The sequence below is a fragment of the Chaetodon trifascialis genome, chromosome 12 (assembly GCF_039877785.1).
Source record: "Chaetodon trifascialis isolate fChaTrf1 chromosome 12, fChaTrf1.hap1, whole genome shotgun sequence".
Lineage (NCBI taxonomy): Eukaryota > Metazoa > Chordata > Actinopteri > Chaetodontiformes > Chaetodontidae > Chaetodon > Chaetodon trifascialis.
In genome coordinates, this window is record NC_092067.1 from 24,061,565 (window position 1) to 24,081,118 (window position 19,554).

The window sequence follows — 19,554 nt, forward strand, 5'->3', positions numbered from 1 at the left end:
TTCCGACTGCTCGCCTGCCCTCAAAAGTTCGTTCCTCTCCCCTGTTAATGTTATCGTAACATAATTTTCCACGCAAGCCAACATAAGAATCAACTAAGATAAATATTTTAGTGGATAATATGGCTTGAATATTTTACTGCAGACTCTACAGACCGGAACAGCGACATGAATTATTATCCGGAACTAAGACTGGAACGGTTCGCGACCAAAATAACCAGGAGCTAACGTTAGCTCAGCTAGCGTTAACAGCGATGCTAGCGTGTTGATACCAGTTAATATTATCATAAAAAGTAAGTGAAATCGCGGCTACTGTCAGTTTGTGTGGAATAAGACAGCCCTCAATGTAGCAGTTAAGATGCATTGTAAGTGCTGGATACTGTTAAGTTAAACTAATAACTGTTGATTTTCTGTTTTCCAGATACAGTGGACCTTGGAAACCCAGGCAGTAGGTTGAAATTCCGTTTGTATTGTAAAGCGGCATATATGTATATCATCATAAGTCATTATCATATGATAGAGTATGGTATATCATATGGTATATCATTATCATATGGTATATGGTATAGTAGCCTATACAATTCACTGTGAAGCTGATGATGACCTTAAGTTATAAATGAGTGTCATATCTGTTAGACCTCTCACATTGTAACTACGTGCTGTGCTCTGTTTTTTCAGACACAATGGAGACAGTGGAACCTCATCAATGTGAAAAATGTGGACAGCGTTTCTCAGACAGTGCCTTGTTTGCCTCTCACCCCTGTTCAGATAAGGTCACCACACCATCAAGTAAGACACAGTTGGGGAACTACAAGTGTTCTCAGTGCAGTGAGGCCTTTTCCAAGCCAGGTGTCCTCAAACGCCACTTTAAAACCATCCACGGTGGACCTGACCCTGACCCTGACCCTGACCCTGACCCCACAGGAAATGAGACTGCAGCCACAGCTGTGCGCACTAATGGGAGCCACCAGCCTCAGGTGTCCGGCAGGCCAAAGAGAAAACTGACATCCAATCCAGGTTATGCATCATCATTATCAGAAGACAGGAATGAGGAACAACCTGAGAGGCAGAGGAACAATATTAAAAGAGTGAGGAAGGCAGTGGACAAACCTTCAGCAGTGGTCACAGCACCACCACCATCAAAAGGTATGTAACCTGGACAAATGTCTTGTCTGGACAAGGGTCTGCTGAGACAAGACAAATGAGCCTGAAACTGAAGCAGCTAAATGGAATTCAGCCATTATTAATCTTACAGCACCCAGAAACACCAGAGGAGAAAACAGCATAACAAGGACAAAATGTTTTAAATATTTCTTATGTGCCAATGGAAACTATGCTTACTTTGATCACAAGCTCTGTTTCTGTTAACCAAAGTTAATTCCACATGTTCTTGTCTGTCAGAGTACCTTGCAGAGGGATCAGAGCACATCTATCGCACCCACACCTGCCCCAAATGTCGGCGCTGCTTCAAGATGCGCTCCCACCTGCAGGAGCACCTCCATTTACATTTTCCTGACCCCCGTCTCCAGTGTCCCACCTGCAAGCGTTACTTCACCAGCAAGAGCAAGCTGCGCATACACAGACTGCGAGAGGCAGGTGAAAAGGTTCACCGTTGCCACTTGTGCGAGTATTCCGCCGTGGAGCGGAACGCGATCCGCCGCCACCTCGTGAGCGTGCATGCAGAAGAGGCAGAGGACGGCGTAAACGGTCACAGCTATCCTTGCCCCACCTGTGGTCAAAGCTTTCGGCAGAGCAGGTCGCTTAAGGCTCACATGAAGACGCACAACATCCTGACGGACAGTAAGCCACTGGCCTGCTTTCAAGACGGCTGTTCTTTCCAGAGCTCTTTGCGCAAAGAGCTTCTTCGACACTCTGCCGAGGTGCACGGGATCAAGGCTTTGGAATGTCGTCATCACGCCTGCGGTGCCGTCTTTCAGAGCGAGGCAGACATGGAGGCTCATTATCGGACACACCTCGCCTACCACTGCTCGCAGTGTGATTTCTCTTGCTCCAATAAGAGCGTCTTCCTCCAGCACCAGCGGCATGGACACCCCGGAACCGACGAGCTTCGCTGCGACTTTTGCTCCTTCGTCACATTTAACCCCGTGGAGTTTGAACTGCACATTGGACATTTGCACGCCAACGAGAAGATCCATCGCTGCTCTCAGTGCAGCTACGTGACCTCACATAAACGCGGCCTGAAGCGACACATGCTGATGCACAGCGGTAAGGAGCGAATAGATGTTATAGTTGTCTGAGCTTCAGTTTTTACATTTGTTGTTCATGTAGCTCCTCTAAGAGCTGCTACTTTTGGCACGGTATCGCCTGATTTGGTCTTTTTTCTGCAACAGGTGAGAAGCCCCACAAGTGCAGCCTGTGTGACTTCAGGTGCCGAGACGAGTCGTACCTCTCTAAACACATGCTCACCCACTCAGATGACAAGAACTTTATGTGCGCTGAATGTGGTTATGTGACTAAATGGAAGCACTATCTTAATGTCCACATGAGGAAACATGCTGGAGACCTCAGGTAGATACTATTATGATGTGTTTGCTGATGCTGATGATGCTGTAAGTGTAAAAACTGATGGAGTGACATCTCTTATCATATACTGTTGTTGTGACTGAACTTCCTGTGTCATCTCCTAGGTATCAGTGTGATCAGTGCTCCTACCGCTGTCACCGCATGGACCAGCTAAATAGCCACAAATTACGACATCAGGCCAAGTTGCTCATGTGTGAGATCTGCGCTTACGCCTGCAAGCGCAAATATGAGCTTCGCAATCACATGTTGGCCAAACATTCTGGAGAGGACAAACAACCGTCGGTCTATAAGTGCAAATACTGCACGTATACTTCCAGCTACAGACAAGCCCTTAAAAACCATGAGAACTGCAAACATACGAAGCTGAAAGAGTTTCGATGTGCTCTCTGCTCCTATTCCTCCTTCAGTAGCATCAGCCTCTTCCTGCACAAGAGGAAGGCTCATGGGTACGTACCAGGCGACAAAGCGTGGCTGGAGAACTACGCCGCAAAGGAGAAGGAGAGGAGCTCAACTGAGGTCTTGCAGGACTTTTACAGTATGCCCTCAGCAGCTCCTGAGCAGTTTGAGCAGCCCACTGAAGGACCTCCACCAGCTCAAAGAGGACAGTCTGATCACAGTGCCGGCAAAGAAACTGTCGCTGGTTCACAAACTGTTGAGTCTGTGGATGTTTTTGATGTTGTTTCTCAAGAGGTTGTTAATGAAGGTGTTTCGGACAGTCCTCCATCTGTGAACAGTCCTGAGCAGTACTGTACCCTAGTTTTAACAACACTATCGACCACTGAGTATCAGGAAGAAAACTGTGCAAATAAAACTCCAAGCTCACCCAATTTAAACTCCAATGGGTCTGACATGTTTCAAGGGAAGGTGGACTTCCCATCAGAGGAAGATGATGTCGCTGTGGCAGATGTAGAGTGCGAACAAAGTGACCTAGAGGACAACTATGAGCCTCTGACTAATACAAGTCAAGCAGTTGACCCTGGAGAGTGTCAGACTCAAACACCTGAGGAGGAAAATGATGGTGGAACAATCAGTTCCACTTCTCCATTTGAGCAAAATCAGCCGTTAGAACCTGAGCTTCGTCTCAAAGCTATGAAGAAGCATGACAAGGACCAAGCAGAAGCCATGGTTTTGGAGGGACGGGTGCAGATGCTTGTTGTGCCAAGTGAAGACACTTATCGCTGTGACAAGTGCTCTTACATAACCGGCAAGGAGACAGCGTTGAAGTACCACCGCCAGGCTTTGTGCCACGGTCGGATAAAGGGACACGAGTGCCAGGCCTGCGGTGCACAGTTCAAACAGAAGCGAGGCCTCGATAGCCACCTTGCAAAGAAGTGCCCAGCACTGCCACGGAAAACCAGGAGATTTGTAGGCACTTCAAATCCATGTTTGCTCACAGAGGACAGGTCTACTGTAGGTCAGGAAGGATCCAAACAGCTGAATGAGGGAACAAATTCTGATCAAACAGACCTTCAGTCTTCACAAAATAGGATTTGCACAGATGCACATGATCAGGAATTTCAACAGCAGGAAGCAGAAGTAAATATGTCACATTCAACAAACTGTCAAGACTTTGCTAATGCTCTTACATCCAGCCAATCAGAAGAGCAGATACACAACATTCAGACAAAGAAGCTTTTGAAACAATCCAATAACAAACAAAGAAATGTTCCTCTGGAGTCCCTTTACGCAAAAGAAGAAGGGAAATTCAAATGTAAGCTGTGCAGTTTTCTCTCAGTCAGGCTCGCCTCCTTTGAAAGGCATCTCTCAAACTGCAGGACGAACTCAAAGAAAAGAGAGAATCAGATCATTTCAGAGGTGGATGATGAGAGTGGTGACGAGTCAGTCAAAGCACCAGAGGAAGAGGTGGAAGAGCACAATGAAAGAACAAAAGAAAGAAGGAAGACCTTCTCTTGTCCAAGCTGTGCATTTAAGTGCAATCAGAAAAGGGCATTAGACCGTCATGAAAAGAGAGGCTGCTTGAAGTCAGGTGAAGTTCAATGCACCATGTGTTCATTCATAGCTAAATCGAAAATGTCTTTGACCCGTCACATCCTGTATGTCCATAACAAAAAAAAGCTCGGTGTCGCTAAATCTAACCATTTGCATTGCCAGCGCTGCTCTTTCACCTGTAAACAGGAACGATGCATGGCCAAGCATGTTGCGCTCAAGCACAAAGGCGCTCGACCTCACCATTGTCAGTATTGTCCTTTCAGCACCACGAGGCGCTATCGCTTGGAAGCGCACGAGTCTCTCCACACGGGAATCGGTCGACACGGCTGCGATATGTGCGAAAAGACCTTTGGGGCTCTGACCAAATTGCGTCAGCACAAGATGCGCATCCACGATAAACAGCCGACACAGTTCTGCTCGCTCTGTGACTTCAGTGGCTACACGCTGGATGATATCAAACGGCACAATCTCAGGTGCCACACGGGAGAGTTACACCACGCTTGCACTCATTGCGATGCTCAGTTTAGTTCAGAAGTCGCACTGAGAAACCACTGTAAACGTGTGCACCAGCTCCAGGTCGGTTTCTCATGTAAGCAGTGTGACTTCACATGTAGCAACGAGCTCACGCTGAGGAACCACCAAGAGAGCAAGCACCCTCAGGTGAAGTGCACCACCTGCCAGGAGTCTTTCAAGACAAAGGAGAGCCTTGCGATTCATCAGAGAACCCACCTGGCGCATCGGTGTCAGCTGTGCCCCTTTGCCGCCAAAACAAGGCAGCTGTTAGCTCAACACCTTCTGAACGAACACGAGGAGGGATCTCCAGAGGACAAGCCTCTCAAGTGCAGCACCTGTCAGTTTGCCTGTCGGCATCAGCTGGTGTTGGAGCAGCACCTGCGTTCGCACGGAGGCAAGCGGCTGTACAAATGCACGGACTGTGAGTATTCAACCCGGAACAAGCAGAAGATCACGTGGCACATTCGCATACACACTGGGGAGAAGCCTTACAGCTGCGAGCAGTGCAGTTACACCTGCACTGATCCGTCAAGGTTGAAGGTGAGCCCAAAGTTTCAGTGTAATCTAGCATATAATCTAAGTAGTGCATGTGGTTGGGCATTAGTAAGAGCACAAGTGAGGACTACCCAGATCAGGTGGTGACAAGGTCCTCCGCCATGTTGTACCACATTGTTTCTACAGTAGCCCAGAACAGACAAACCCAACACTGGCTCTAGAGAGGATCTCTTGTGTTTTTAGCAGCCGCTGTAAAGGGACAGTGAGGCGAGGGGTGTTCAGTTGGTTGCAGTTTGCAACCTCACAGCTAGATGGCACTAAATCCTACACCCTGAAACATGATACAGATACTTCTTTTTTTATTCTTTACAGGAATATAACTTCATGTCTTGGTCACAGTTCTTTAATAACCAAGGGATACTTATAAAAAATGTTAATTAATTTATGAGATTGTCAAGAGTACATGAAAAGATTGATACCATTTGCTATCTGTCCATCCAATACAAACCTGCAACCACGACATTGGTAGCTCAGCTTAGCATAAAGACTGGGAAAAGACTGGGAATGTTGTTGTGTACAAAAACTTTACTGTCATAACAATGCATTGTGTTTTTATGGGGGCCTGTGTGCCTGAGACTCCAGGAAGTTCCTGTGTCCGGCCAAGGAAGAGTCCAGCATGTGGACCACATGTCGCTTTTACATTTTGCAGCGTGTGGACAGAGCTTTGCTGTTCCCAGTCTTTATGCCAAGCCAGGCTAACAACTAGCTGCTTGCAGTAGAGGACATACCTTAAAATAAATATTCTTTGTTTTTTCTGTGTCTTAAGCTTCACATGAGGGTTCACCAAGAAGAGAAGAAGTACCTTTGTCCACAGTGTGGCTACAAATGCAAGTGGGCGACTCAGCTGAAGTACCACATGACCAAGCACACAGGTACCAGCAGTACATGAAGGCTGATGATTATACTGTGGTACCTTCACAGATTAGGGAACTACCTGAACAATGATTTTGTAGCATCATGTTATAAACGTGATGCAGGATTTTAGTAATACATAATGTTTTTGTCTTTGTAAGTGTAGCTTACAAGTGTACAAAATAATTTATTCGTCCCCTGCAGGAGACAAGCCGTATGCCTGTGAGGACTGTGAGTACCGCACTAACAGAGCAGATGCTCTCCGTGCCCACCGGGACACGCAGCACTGTGACATGCGTCCTTACGTGTGCGAGAAATGCGGCAAAGCCTTCAAGACTAGTTTTATACTGAAGACGCACCAGCATCAGCACAGCGACGATCGGCCATACACGTGCGGTTTGTGTCACAAGGCCTTCCGGTGGCCGGCGGGTCTCAGACATCACTACCTCTCGCACACCAAGCAGCAGCCCTTCTGCTGTCGCCACTGCTCCTACAGAGCCAAACAGAAGTTCCAGGTGGTCAAGCATTTGCAGAGGCACCATCCAGAGGTGTCGGTAGAGCAGGGGGTGATGAGGGACTCTGAGGCGGTTAGCCTGACCCTGAAGGAGGCCTTACAGGGGACACTGGATGAGAGAGCGGCTGACGTGGAGGAGGAGGGGATGCCAGACGAGGAAGCAGTTGAAGAGGTTGTTCAAGGAGAGGAAGACAGCGAGACAAAACACTGAAGAGAGGGCACAGAAGATGAAGTGGTCAGATCAGATTGTAGGTGGCCGTCCATGAGAAAAGGAAGTTAACGTATCTGTCAGTATTTATAAAACCCCGATTCCAAAAAAGTTTGGATGCTGGGTAAAACAAATACAACAGGATGTGATCACTTACTAATCATTTTTGACACATGCCAACACAGCTCGTTTACAAATGACCACATTCTGCTTTTATTCATGTTTTCACAGCGTTTTTGGAGTCGGGGTTGTGTTTGACCACTTGATTTTATTGGCCTGTAAAACGCTCATCAGTGCACTTTGTTACATGACCGAATGTGTGTTGAAAGGAAGGTGTGTTCTGTGTTTGTGCTTTATTTTAAGTCCTGAATAAATGAAGGTGAACAATGAATGAGTCCAAATTACTTGATTTTTTTCTCCATGGTGCTGAACCATTCATAAAATGTATTGCATGTATTTACAGGCCTGTACTGTATTCACACATTTACATTATACACAACACAACCTTGTGGAATTTGTACACTAGTAAATAGAAATAACTCAAACAAGCATATAATTGTAGATGTAAAGCTATGAGTACTTTATAATACATAGTAGTTTTATTATAATACTGTTATTAGGCATTTTTTCCTGTATTATAGTGTTATGTCCAGATATACAGTATAGCACATTTAAAGGCAAACAGCGGTACATTTAGACGTGCAGCAGTCCTTCATCTTCCTTCATTCATAGACAATGAACATTAAAAAGCTTGCGGGCAATGTTTTCTTTAAAAGTTGAGCTGAGAATTTCACACTGAGACTGAGAACATAAATAAATACAGGCAGACGTTCCTTTAAACGTGGACACGGACAGTCCCTGTTGTCTAATTTCTTGGTGAACTTGGTGAAGGAGCTGCGTCACACCCTCGTCTGTCACTGCCAATAATGATTCAGCATAACGGATTTGAATTGAATAGTCTCTGTTACAGAAATCCAGCGTCTATGTTTGAGTGAATAATACTGAAAGTCAGATGACTGAGTCTGATTTCTGACCAGTTACCAGCTGATTGCTATTAGCAGGAAGTGGGGGAAGTTCAGTATGATGCACTTTCTGGTGCCCTACCAATGCCCAGCCTGGCAAATGCTCAGTATGAGATAAAAGCGTTGGTGCATGGCGTTCTCATCCTTCATCAGGGGCGTGACCACCTCTGGCCTCATGTCCTCAGCTTTGACGTCTTCATGTGAGCTCTGAGATGCTGATGTTGACGAAGAGCGAGGAGGGAGGGATAGCCATTCCGTCTTTCGAGAGCAGATGTATGTGACGATATCCTGGAAAGGGAAAGCAGCTGAGAGTTTACGGAGTGAATCCAAGTTCTCCTGCATCACAGGATTTTATTAACATCGGCCTTTAATGCACAGTGCAGCGAGCTGTAACCCCGGAGCTTTCAGCGCCACGCGCTGCTCACCTGCTTGGATGCACGTAAACGGAAGAGTGAACTGCCCGATGAAGTCGTTCCTGGACGCCTTGTCATAGTCCTCCACCACAAAGCGAACCAGGGCCAGCTCAGGGGTGTGGATGACGAAATTTAACGTTTCACTCCACACTGGGTTAAAACCTGCAGGTGGGGGGCAGCAGAGGAGGGAGTGAGACTCCTTTTTCCAATGAGCTCATTATTTTCACTCTTTTCTTCAACATCCTGACCCTCAGATCATCAGAACGACGTATGAATGCATGTATTATCTGCATATAAAAACCGGCCCTCACCGTTGTTGTTAATGTGACTGGTCTCTTCCTTGGTCTGGTCCTGTGGCGTTCCATAGATCTCTACTCTGACCAAGGGGTCTACAATGGAGCCCTCTTTCTGATTCACCTTGGGTAGCTGTTGCCCACTGATCACCTGAGACACACACAAACACATTTACCTGTTAGATACAGAAACTGCTTGCACAGAGGAACACATTCTAGTTTATCTCTTATTAAAATCAGTTTACAGAGTTACACACACTGACAGCAGTAGCTACGCATTGCAGTGATAAACTGACTAGATTTGATGGAGTTGGAAACCTGTATGGATAAGCGCAGGGGTTTGCAGCCTTGGCGCCCCTCTGGTTTCTCTGGGCTGAACTGAGTGCTGGCATCTCTCATGAAGTCAGGCTTGAGGACGTAGCCACAGCAGCCGTTCTGCCTGAAGAGCCCGTCGTTCAGATCCATTTCCAGACCAGCTGTCTGGAAGTTCAAAGCCACTTTGGGAAAGAGGAAGAAAGGAAATAACGCAATTAAGTGTGATTTTTTTTTTTACTGTGGCTGGCTGCATCACATGATCCATCCAAGACTCAGAGTCATCCAGCAGAAGTTTTTCATCGGCGTCAGTTTAAGCCAACGTGACAGGAAGCATCTGTCCTGTCGAACCCCTTCAGCATCTGACCTCGATCTCTAACATCCCTGCCGGAGGAGGTGGGGTGGTACTGAGGCCATGCACAAAGAGAAGTACTACTCAGCAACAGAAGAGAAGGTAAGTTTATGTGCAAAAAGCAGTGTCTGAAATACAACATGTGGGTGTTTTCAGCCCCATTCAAGTCAAATGGAGTCAAAGGCGACCCTCCCCTCACCTATCTGGCAGCCCACGTTCCACATGTCCTGAGGGTTATAGTTGGAGGAGTCTGTCCTGAGGCCACCAGGGTAGATCCTGCTCAGCTGCTTGGTGTTGTAGTGCATGAAGTCCGTCCCTGAAGAGATGAAAGCATGTATTTCTGTAGCATGAACACAGATAAATCTACCCATTTCTGTATTTACAGTAGAGATACAGTTATAATACTATCATATAAAAAGTCTATGTTGATATGCGTATAACATATTTTAGTCATAAAACAGGCATATTGTTTAAATGGGAAATATGACATCCACCTATTATTTTAATATTTCTCCACTCTTTTTCAAAACACGCCATGGTACCTGCTTCCTTGACGAGCCTCTTAGCCTTGGATTCAGAAAAGGAGGACATCTCATAGCATTTGCCGTGTAAGCGAGCGTGCTCAAAGCCGTGGAAGTGCACACTCTTGCAGTAAACCACCAAGTCTGACAGCTCCCTGGACAGTTTGGACTTGGACTTCTGCACAAAGGAAGAATAAAATGGAACTAATTAGTGTTAGAAATGTTGTGATAATAACCATGATAACTGTAACCAATTACTTAAAGATGGAAACTGTTCTGAAAAAATATGTAAATATATTAATAGCTCATAATTTCTCCTACATTTACACAAAACAGCCTATAACTTGACCTCGAGAGGAAAAGTCATGATCCTGAAATGATCCAGTAATGTAATGTAATGTAATGTAATGTAATCCAGTAAAGTCTAATCTTCAGAGTGTAACGTCGCTCGGTCAGTGCTTCAAAGCAGCGAAGAAATCTGGGATGATTGTGGGATGATTGGATCTCCCTCTCCCTGCCTCATCAACTCTAACTGAATTATTAAAGCCACAAACGCTTCCAGTTAACTGCTGCCGCTGCACCTGGCAGCTCGCCACTTACGCGCTGCCTTGAAAACGTGGTCTTGGTTAATTTCTGCGGTTGAATATGAAACGTCGGGCTACATCAGCTTTCCCACGGCTGGGCAGACGCACGCTGGATGTTGTTTCCTCCATCGCTTCACCATCTTTCTTCTTTTAAATATCCCTGTTTCCTGTTTCTTTTCACTATCTCTCCTCTTTCGCTCCGGCCTCGCCTCACTGTCTCTTATGTCCCAGCCCAGTTTCCTGTCTCTCTTCATTATCAACCTCCATTCTCTCCTGCCTGGATTCACTATCTGTCTTCTGTCTTTCTTCACTGCCACTATGAAGAAAATGGATAAACTTAAGAAGCAGCAATGTTTCTTTTGCATTAAGAATCAGAAAGTTCATCCACCTTTGCGCTGTGGTTCAGACACTCAGCCGGCGGGTCTTCTGCGCTCTCAGCATCACCATTAGCCGCCTCGTCCTCATCGCTGACTTCATCTGTCAGGGTTTCATCGAGACACTCCAGACCGCCAATCTTCTTGGCTTTCAGCAGAATCTTCCCCTTCAGCTCCTGTCAGGACCACCAGCACAGACACACAGTGGTGAGAGCAGTTTGTCTATGCACTGTACGCCATCTCCTCCACTTCATCCGGAGTACTTTTCTGTTCATTTGAAAGCACAAATGAGTCGACTTGAGTCGTATTTCATTTAGTCACATGAAGAAATCCATTCGTCCTTTCTGAAACTGCTGCGTGCAGATTGGATTGTGGGATCGACCAACATGAGATGCTCGTGAAGGCGCTCCATCATCCTGCACTTTGCTGTCTTCTAAATAAATGCAGCAAAGCACCACTATTTAATTGGCACAAGCCTCAGTGGAATTCCTCGAGGCATTTACATGCCCTCACTTCACGCTACCATTGATTGTCCTAAGTGCTGTAATGGAAAAGAGTTTGGAAGTTGTACTGTTGCTTTTCAGATCAGTGGAAAATGGATGGCAAGGCGCTCACGGACCATTAATCTTTAAAATGCCTCTGAATTGTCAATGATATCTAACATTTCCCTGAAAATATTTAATTCCTGAAACTTAATCACGAACAGAAACAAACATTTACTGAAGCTTCATATCTGAAAGGTCCCGATATTAATAATGACTAAAATGAACGATTTTATTTTTAGCTTAAAAATCACAAAGACTGAAGTTTTTACTTTGCAAACAGAACAAAAGGCACATGAAACAACACAGGCATGCTAGCAGCTCTGTGCAGCTGTACTAAAGCACTGTGAGCTAAATGCTAACATCAGTGTGCTAACATGCTCACAATATCCAACAATGGGCCCACGCTGCCATAGAGGGAGGTTGTACATAGTGTATGTCCTCTGAATCTGGCATGATGCCTCTTCCTGTGAGGCGCACATTAAAATAACAAAAGCCAAAGAGAGTCTCACCTCTGGAGAAGGAAGCTGTTGAGGGATCGACCCATCCAGCAGGGTGGTCAGTAATGTGCCGCCCAAGATTTGAGTAAGGTGCCGGGCCATGACGGTCTGCTGCTCCACGCCACAGTGATTCTCGAGGGACAGGATGACGGGGAAGTCCGACACCTATCAAACAGGAAGGAGACGACACAATGAACAAATGGCCTCGAAAGCTTATCTAGATAGCTTTAAGTATTTTAACAGTGTTGTTCTGAGTTTCCATTAAGCAAAATTTTCCATAATCCTCCAAAACAGTTTCTTCATTATATCGTCCTGGAAAGTTTGAGTGGGATAAAAGAGAGAAGTCGAGACACATGAGAAGTTCCTGGTTGTTTTCCATGTAGGTCAGTCAGCAGAGGCACTTTTGATTCCAGGGGCAGGGAAGGTTACCAACTGCTCCACACTGTTCACGCACTTTCAGCAGATGGCTTTTGGTTCAGTTTTTTTTAGTTAAGGTGCCTTCGTTATTTACAGAACATCCTGTCACTGGTTTTAATACCAACTTCGAGACATGTGCAGTCACTGTTTCCAGACCGCAGGACTCGATCATTCAGGAAAGTGATCAGATGTGTGTTCTGTGTCATTTGAGTGAACCAACCCTTCATCACCTTCAAACAGCGCTGCTCACCTTGAAGGCGTATTCTTTCACCGTTGAAATTACATCTCTGAAAAGAATCTTGGAGGTCAAAGTGTGACCATGGTACACAATGGGTTCGCCATCGCCGCCGTCCCAGCAGTCCACCTCTACGCAGCGACAGCCTCTCTTCAGGGCCCTGCACACACACACACACACACACACACACACACACACACACACACACACACACACACACACACACACACGCAAATGCAAGTAATCACCACTGATTTATTTCTCTTAAAAGTCATTTTTCCTATCTAGAAGAGGACACAGCTTTTCTGAATGAACTGTGTTGCATGTGGTGTGCAGCAGCCCTCACTGGATGTACGCCTCCAGGCTGCTGTGTCCTCGAAGCTGGTCCTCCAGCAGGTAGGTGTTGTGTGAGGAGGAGATGAAGTAGTGGCTAAGCGGCTGGCTCATGTCCTGGTAAAGCACCCGGTGCTCAGGTTTAAATATGGAGCCCTCCTGGGAGCAGAGGTACATCTGGAAACCATCGAACGACATGGCGCCTTGCTTCTTGGCTGCACAGAAGGTATGACACAGATGGGGTTGGTGCTGATGTGCTGGAGTTTAATAAATATGAGTAGACTGGAGAGGAAGGCATCCACACACTAAAGTTATGTGTTATATTTATGGCCTGTTTGACAGCCATGGTAGTGGTGGCAGTGATCGTCTACTGGTTGGTTGGTTGGTTGGTTGGTTGTTGGTTGGTTGGTTGGTTGGTTGGTTGGTTGGTTGGTTGGTTGGTTGGTTGGTTGGTTGGTTGGTCCAGCCTCAGCTGTGCAGGGTTAAACATCTGCTAAACACCAGCATGTTTGCAGTGTCACTGTGAGCATGTTAGCATGCTGATGTTAGCATTTGGCTCAAATAACTGCTGTGCCTGAGAGCAGCCTCAGAGACGCTTGTGTGGCTGCAGACTCGTGTTTGTCTCAAAGTATTTTGAGACTGACTATTAGCTGTGAAGGTGCAGATGCCTTCATCTCCACTCTGCTTCAATATTCACAAACTAATCAAACTGAAATCAAACATTTTACATTATTTCAGACACCCCAGCCCGGGCTGGGATTGGACTGTGTGGTAATGTAATACTACTGAAATGACAAACCTTAAAAGCTCCTCACACACACACGTCACATTAAGCATCTCAGATTCAAAAGGTCCAGCTACCTACCCACACATAATGCTAATAAGATCCTTTTTGATTGCATAGATGTACAGAGCACACTGATGTATGAGGAGGTGTAACTCATAAAGTGCTATTACTCTCTGAGATACTGAGAGAATTTTAGACATTCATCCACTATAAATATTTAATATTAGAACTGCTTATGCACTTTTCTATCATTACATCAATCACGCAGGGTGGTATTTTAGAGCAGTTGTCTATTAGGGTGCTTCCTCTTTTGGTCCAGTCTGTGTGGTGATACAAGAAGGTGCAGTCACAGCCGTCTTTACCTGATTCAGACGGTTCGTGGCGGTCAATCAGCTGCAGGGCATGCTGGGCACTCTGCTCCCCCTCCTGCTGCTCAATCCTCAGGAAGTTCTCCAGCTCCTCCAGCATCAGCTTCTCTCCATCTGCGGAGTAGTCCTGGAACACCTTCCACACTTCATCCCTCTGAGTCAGAATCTTATAGAAGTGGACGAACTGCTCGATTTCCAAAGAGCCGCTCTCTGATTTGTCAGCCATCTGTGGAATTAAAGGAAGAGCTTTGTTTCTGTTTTACTGCATGGTTTGCACTCCTTAAAACAATCTAAATGAACACGTTCTCCACCGAGAAGCAACAGCATCTGCTCACCGTGAAGAGGTGCAGAGCATGTTCCTCGTTCATGTCTACGTTCATCATCTTCAGCAGTTTCCGCACCTCTTTGAAATTCATCTTCCCGTCTTTGTTTTTGTCGGCTTTTTGGAACCAGTCCCAGACCCACCTGAGAGGATGCTGAGGGAAACGCCGGCTCAGAGCTGTTCAAATGTAAAGAGCTTCGTTTTCTCAGGAGGAGCTTCAAAATCGTTCTCACAGTCAGCTGGAGAGCTCTATTAGAATAATGCAGCTGAGATGATCTCATGGGCTGAGCTTCAATACTTTAAATGAATCTTTTTCTTGTTTTGGTTACATGTCAATCCAATTTTTTGCCCCTACAACAACTCTAACTCTAACAACGATTTTTAAAATAAACTTCTGATCCATTATCGAAGACCACTCGGAGCCTTGATGAGAGCCTACAGGGGATGATCAAACTCCTATCACTGTGACCTAGTCCTGTATAAGGATACTGGTCCAGCCTCTCCTTCTCGTCCATCGTTTGAGTCTTGTGAATCAGCTTGCGCACTCCCTGGATCCAGGCCTGGGCCTCCTCTGGCGAATCGGCCACAAGGTCCAGGTTGCCCTGACGTCCGTGAAACACCAAGGTGAAGCAGAGCTCTGCGGGGAACTCCTCAGCGATGCTCAGCAGGACCTCCGACTGGTGGCCCTCCCGCACGGCCTCCACGTCGGTAATCGAGACTGAGATAAAACATAAAAGCGCTAATTGTAATTTCTACACCTCAGTGTTTTTACTAATTAAACAAATGAGATGTAACGTGTTAATGAGTGAGCTTTAAAGTGCTGGTAGGCAGATTTTGTCAGGCAAGCAGCTTCCACCTGTTCTCACTCTTTATGCTAAGCTAAGCTAACCCACTGCTAGCTGTAGCTTCATGTATATCATACAGGGTTGAAAGTGCTGTTGATTATTGAGCACATTTCCCAAAATTTTGAACTACTCCATTTGGTACGACTAATCAAATGATTGTGTGAAGTCTTAGACTGCATTTTTGACATGAATTAACCCCAAATTTTCAAGGTAAGTGAACCCAGTATACAGTGTAATGTGGGCTATGTATTCAGGGATTGGCTGGGGATATCGTATGATTAAATGTCTGCACAATTATGTATGCAAACCGTACTCACAAGTGGAGTGGCCTCTCCCCGCCCATCTGGACTTGTACCAGATGGTCAGGCCGTCCTCCAGGAGCCGGAAATGCCGCTGCTTCTTCCACGAACGGGACTTGACTTTTCTCAGAGTCGACCCCGCCATCATCACCTTGACATGGGGATCATCCTGGACACCTGCGCAGAGCCGTGTAAACTCTCCTGTTACTGATTCACTGTGTTAGATCATAAACCTTCAAACAAAGTGCAAAACCATCTTCGCTCTGAGCAAACAACATTTACTCACGTATCCCTTCAGGATCCATCGCTATCCTTGGATCATGCCAGTGGGAGTGTGCTGCTAAAAAGAAGCAGATGTCAGTGAATTGTTCCAGGTGCTTCTCGCCGTTTCCAAACAAAACACGTTTTGTAAAAGCTCTACGTGCACTCAGCTGACACATAAATACAAATAATTACAGCATAATATTAATCTTTAACTGTCCACAGATGGTTTCAGCAACACCCTGATTCAAACTGATAGAGTTACATAAACAGGTTTCTCTCGCTGGACGTGACGCAGGTTCATTGCTGTTTCAGTATCTTATTGTAAGGAAACTAGACAGGAGGTGTGAAGGAAGGACATCACTCTGTCCATACACGACGTCTGTGCTGGTCCAGGGATGTGGACCGTGTCCATCCATCACCTTGAATGTGGGCTGGTCCTCACTGTTAACTGGAAGATCTGGGCTCAGACTCCTGTGATGGCGAGTCCCTGCTCTGCTGAAGTATCCCTGACCAACATACTGAGTCCTACCAGCTCCAGGTCTGCTGAACCCGACCTCTGTGACATGAACCTGGGCCAAACACATCTCGCGGCTCCCTTAAAAGGTCACAGAAGTCGAGGAAAAAGAGGATATTGACACAATCTGCAAGGATGTGGTGGACGACAGACACTCGACTAATGTATTTCCAGAACAAGTCAGCATCTCAATCTTACTCCACTCACACCATCAATATTTACTCGTTCATTATCTGCAGGCAGGCTGAAAGGCTTGCGCATGGCAGCTCCTGCAGCCTTTTTGCTGACTAAGAAAAATCTTACAGTCTCAGCAGTCTGCGCTCGCCTCAGCCCAATCAGATAGAAACCAAGAGTCGACGTAAAGATTGATGCTTTTTTAATCTCATTTATCGAACATGCCACCAATAAAAGGGAGCTTTCATATATTATGTGTGACAATAGCACGTGCTGGCGGCCTGTGTCGGCCTGTCAGTCAGTCAGTCCACCGCTTTGGTCCACGCTCAAATATTTCTACTGCTGGGTGGATTAGCATGAAATTTGATGCAGATGTTCATGGCTGCCTCAGGGTGACCATCATGTGGTCAAAACTTCCATTCGTCCAGTACTTTGGTTTAATACCTGCAAAACTAACAACATTCCCATCAGCCTCAGCTCTGCTTTGGGTTTGGCGCTAATTAGCAAAGGTTAGCATGATGACACACTTAGCTAAGACTGTGAACGTGATAAACATGATAACATCAGCTTTGTTATTGTGTGCATGCAGGTCAGAGCACCACTGTGCAGCCTCACAGAGCGTCGCTTTATGAAACACGTCAGGTCATTTTTTTCTATTGCCCAAAATCCTAAGTTTGCATGTGTTTTGCAATCTGTACAACCCGTTTTATCTTTAACATCCTCATAATGTGTCTAACTGAAAACAGATACACCCAAACAGAAGACAAACGCTCTGCAGACTTTCTTCTTATCGGTGAAAGCAGATAAACTCCTGCTCTCTCTGCTGTTCGCTGATAAATGTGGATCAAACACTTCCGGAAAGGGAAGGTTTTCTAAAGTCTGTGTGTCTGTATTCCTGTCTGACAGCTATCCTTTCCCTTCATTGTCTCCTGAAACAACAAGATTGAATCTTGAGTTCAACGTGTTTCACAACCCCTTGTTCCCTCCCCTGGCGGCAAGTTTATGAGAAAATTAGAGTTCTCACCACAGTATGACTGCAGAGATACAAGGAATGCATTCACAGTTGCTTCACAATTTAATATCACACCGCCACTGAAAAAACAGACTGACCATGAATGCGAGGCTTATTCTCCACAGCTATTTGCTCCATCAACTCGTGCACTTTTAGATTTTGTGCTTTCACCGCAGAGCCACGTCAAAGGCTTTTTTTCATTTTCCATCCAAGTTCCTCAGTTTGTGCTGTTGAAAGTTTAACACACCCTCCTTCGTGCCTCACATCCAGACACATCCAGAGCTGCAATTAGGTCACATTATGCTGTTTTATTTTTGGGACCATGCTTAACTGTTTTGGATAGGCGCTCTGCTCAGGCCAGATGAGTCACACAAGGCCACTTCTTCAGAGAGATCGCTGACCACACACACAGACACGCAAACACATCAAGACATGACTAATGAGGATGTATGACAGGATGGAAATAGGGAATGAAGAACTCAGTCATGAAAACCAACAACTTCATACTTTCATCTTGTGTGCTTCTAGTTTAGTTTAATCAACTTTAACCACAATAGGAACATTCCACTTCACCTGCACGGTGCAATCTGTGTCCTGATATTTATACCTATGGCTGCCTTTGTTTCTGCACAATCATGCAAAGAATTTCTCAAACAAGTGAACAGACTCTGCCCATCCAGTAAAATCCATATATAACTCCATGAGGGATGTTTGTGCTCGGTAAATTAGAACCAGAGACAGTAACATGAGACATAAAAGCATCACTTCAGCTAAGTCTATATGCAACTGCAGCCAAAGAAAAACGCAGACTAACTACAATTAGCAATTTTCCTTGATAGGAAAAAGAGTTATACTCACCAAAAGTACAGATCCCACCAGGGATGTCAGAGGCTGGCACTCCTCAGGAGACAACTCTCCCAGGGAAGGCCTCAGATACAGAGGGGTAGGACCCGGCCTGAGAGACGGTTCAGAGAGGTGTTAAAGCCACACTGGCCCTGAACACTGAGATCAAGACTCAAGGAGAGTCCAGGGACTGTTAGCTGAGCTCAGGACTGTAAAAAACTGGGAGTATCTGCGGGGAAATCTGGCTGGACCTCCTCTTCCCTCCCCTCTCCCCACTCAGAGAAACCTGATTCCCTAGTCACTGCTGCCACACGGTGGTATGCTCCACTCCGCTCCCACCCATCCTCCTCCTCCTCCTCCTTTACACCCCTTCCCCACCAGCCTTCCTTCCTTTCCTGCCACTCCCTCACTCCGCCAGCCACAGACGCCTCGTTGCATGTGGTGGAAGGTCAGTCCCCTCAGCCTGCTTCGCTCTGTCTGCCTTTCTCCGTCATCCTCTGGGTGATTTCTCTGCAGAGCGACACTCGTGCTTCTGTATCAGCGCTGATGACTCGGAGCACAATTCTGGGAAAAGGTCTGCTCTGTTCTGGACAGAAGCCAACTCATAAAACAATGAAAAGTGCATATGGTGCATGAAAAAATAAATCTCTGAAGAATTAATCACAAGTCAGCAAAGAACTTTTTGATAATTTTACTTCTTTTACTTGATAAAACTCTAAATTTGGTATGTGATAAGAGGATTGCAATCATCTGAGCAAAGACTGCTGAGGGACTGGACTGTAGAGTTTGGCAGCGTGCCACATGCTGCAGAGCTGAGCCTTGATTAGCAGACAGTGCTGTAGATGCAGTTTCTATAACAATGCCAACTTTAATTTATATCTCTCTACTGTCCAACACGCACATAAAAATGTAGTGATTATGCTTTGAACCTGTTTTAAAATGCAAACAAATCACAGGTGAGTATCAGTGGCCGGTAGTGCGGATGAAAACATCACTTGTTCTCCACCCAATCACTCCGATGCTCTTCCATTTGAAAGGTTCCCTGGACCTGTAATGACTTCAGCTCCTGTATCTCATTCCTCATAAAAGGTAAAC

The 19,554-nt window shown here is 45.8% G+C and overlaps 2 protein-coding genes across 3 annotated transcripts; one reads left to right on the top strand and one right to left on the bottom strand.

The window, feature by feature from the left end:
* Positions 1 to 22: 22 nt before the first annotated feature.
* Positions 23 to 7,522, top strand: znf142 (zinc finger protein 142). The gene is made up of 8 exons (XM_070976032.1): positions 23 to 290; positions 419 to 445; positions 676 to 1,143; positions 1,399 to 2,223; positions 2,349 to 2,526; positions 2,646 to 5,544; positions 6,326 to 6,431; positions 6,616 to 7,522. Exons 3-8 carry the CDS (start codon positions 681 to 683, stop codon positions 7,134 to 7,136), a joined length of 4,992 nt encoding a protein of 1,663 aa, XP_070832133.1. The 5' UTR covers positions 23 to 290; positions 419 to 445; positions 676 to 680; the 3' UTR covers positions 7,137 to 7,522.
* On the bottom strand, positions 7,390 to 18,747 carry plcd4b (phospholipase C, delta 4b). 2 transcript variants are annotated; one of them, XM_070976033.1, is made up of 16 exons: positions 18,475 to 18,747; positions 15,939 to 15,992; positions 15,671 to 15,829; positions 14,998 to 15,226; positions 14,522 to 14,651; positions 14,181 to 14,412; positions 13,045 to 13,246; positions 12,714 to 12,858; positions 12,059 to 12,211; positions 11,019 to 11,180; positions 10,068 to 10,224; positions 9,725 to 9,841; positions 9,180 to 9,358; positions 8,880 to 9,012; positions 8,581 to 8,730; positions 7,390 to 8,443 (listed from the first exon to the last, which is right to left on the bottom strand). In XM_070976033.1, exons 2-16 carry the CDS (start codon positions 15,955 to 15,957, stop codon positions 8,352 to 8,354), a joined length of 2,259 nt encoding a protein of 752 aa, XP_070832134.1. In that variant the 5' UTR covers positions 15,958 to 15,992; positions 18,475 to 18,747; the 3' UTR covers positions 7,390 to 8,351. The 2 variants fall into 2 exon arrangements, with proteins under 2 accessions (XP_070832134.1, XP_070832135.1); XM_070976034.1 differs by having other exon boundaries at positions 15,939 to 15,989; positions 18,475 to 18,626.
* Between the last annotated feature and the right edge of the window lie 807 nt (positions 18,748 to 19,554).

Excerpts from the sequence above, each read along its gene's own strand:
- znf142 (XM_070976032.1), top strand. The coding sequence starts at position 681 with ATGGAGACAGTGGAACCTCATCAATGTGAAAAATGTGGACAGCGTTTC. Across the intron at positions 5,545-6,325 it reads CTGATCCGTCAAGGTTGAAG|CTTCACATGAGGGTTCACCA; the intron begins GTGAGCCCAAAG and ends CTGTGTCTTAAG. Across the intron at positions 6,432-6,615 it reads CCACATGACCAAGCACACAG|GAGACAAGCCGTATGCCTGT; the intron begins GTACCAGCAGTA and ends CGTCCCCTGCAG.
- plcd4b (XM_070976033.1), bottom strand. Across the intron at positions 15,227-15,670 it reads GGGGAGAGGCCACTCCACTT|TCTCGATTACCGACGTGGAG; the intron begins GTGAGTACGGTT and ends GTTTTATCTCAG. Across the intron at positions 10,225-11,018 it reads GTCTGAACCACAGCGCAAAG|AAGTCCAAGTCCAAACTGTC; the intron begins GTGGATGAACTT and ends TCCTTTGTGCAG.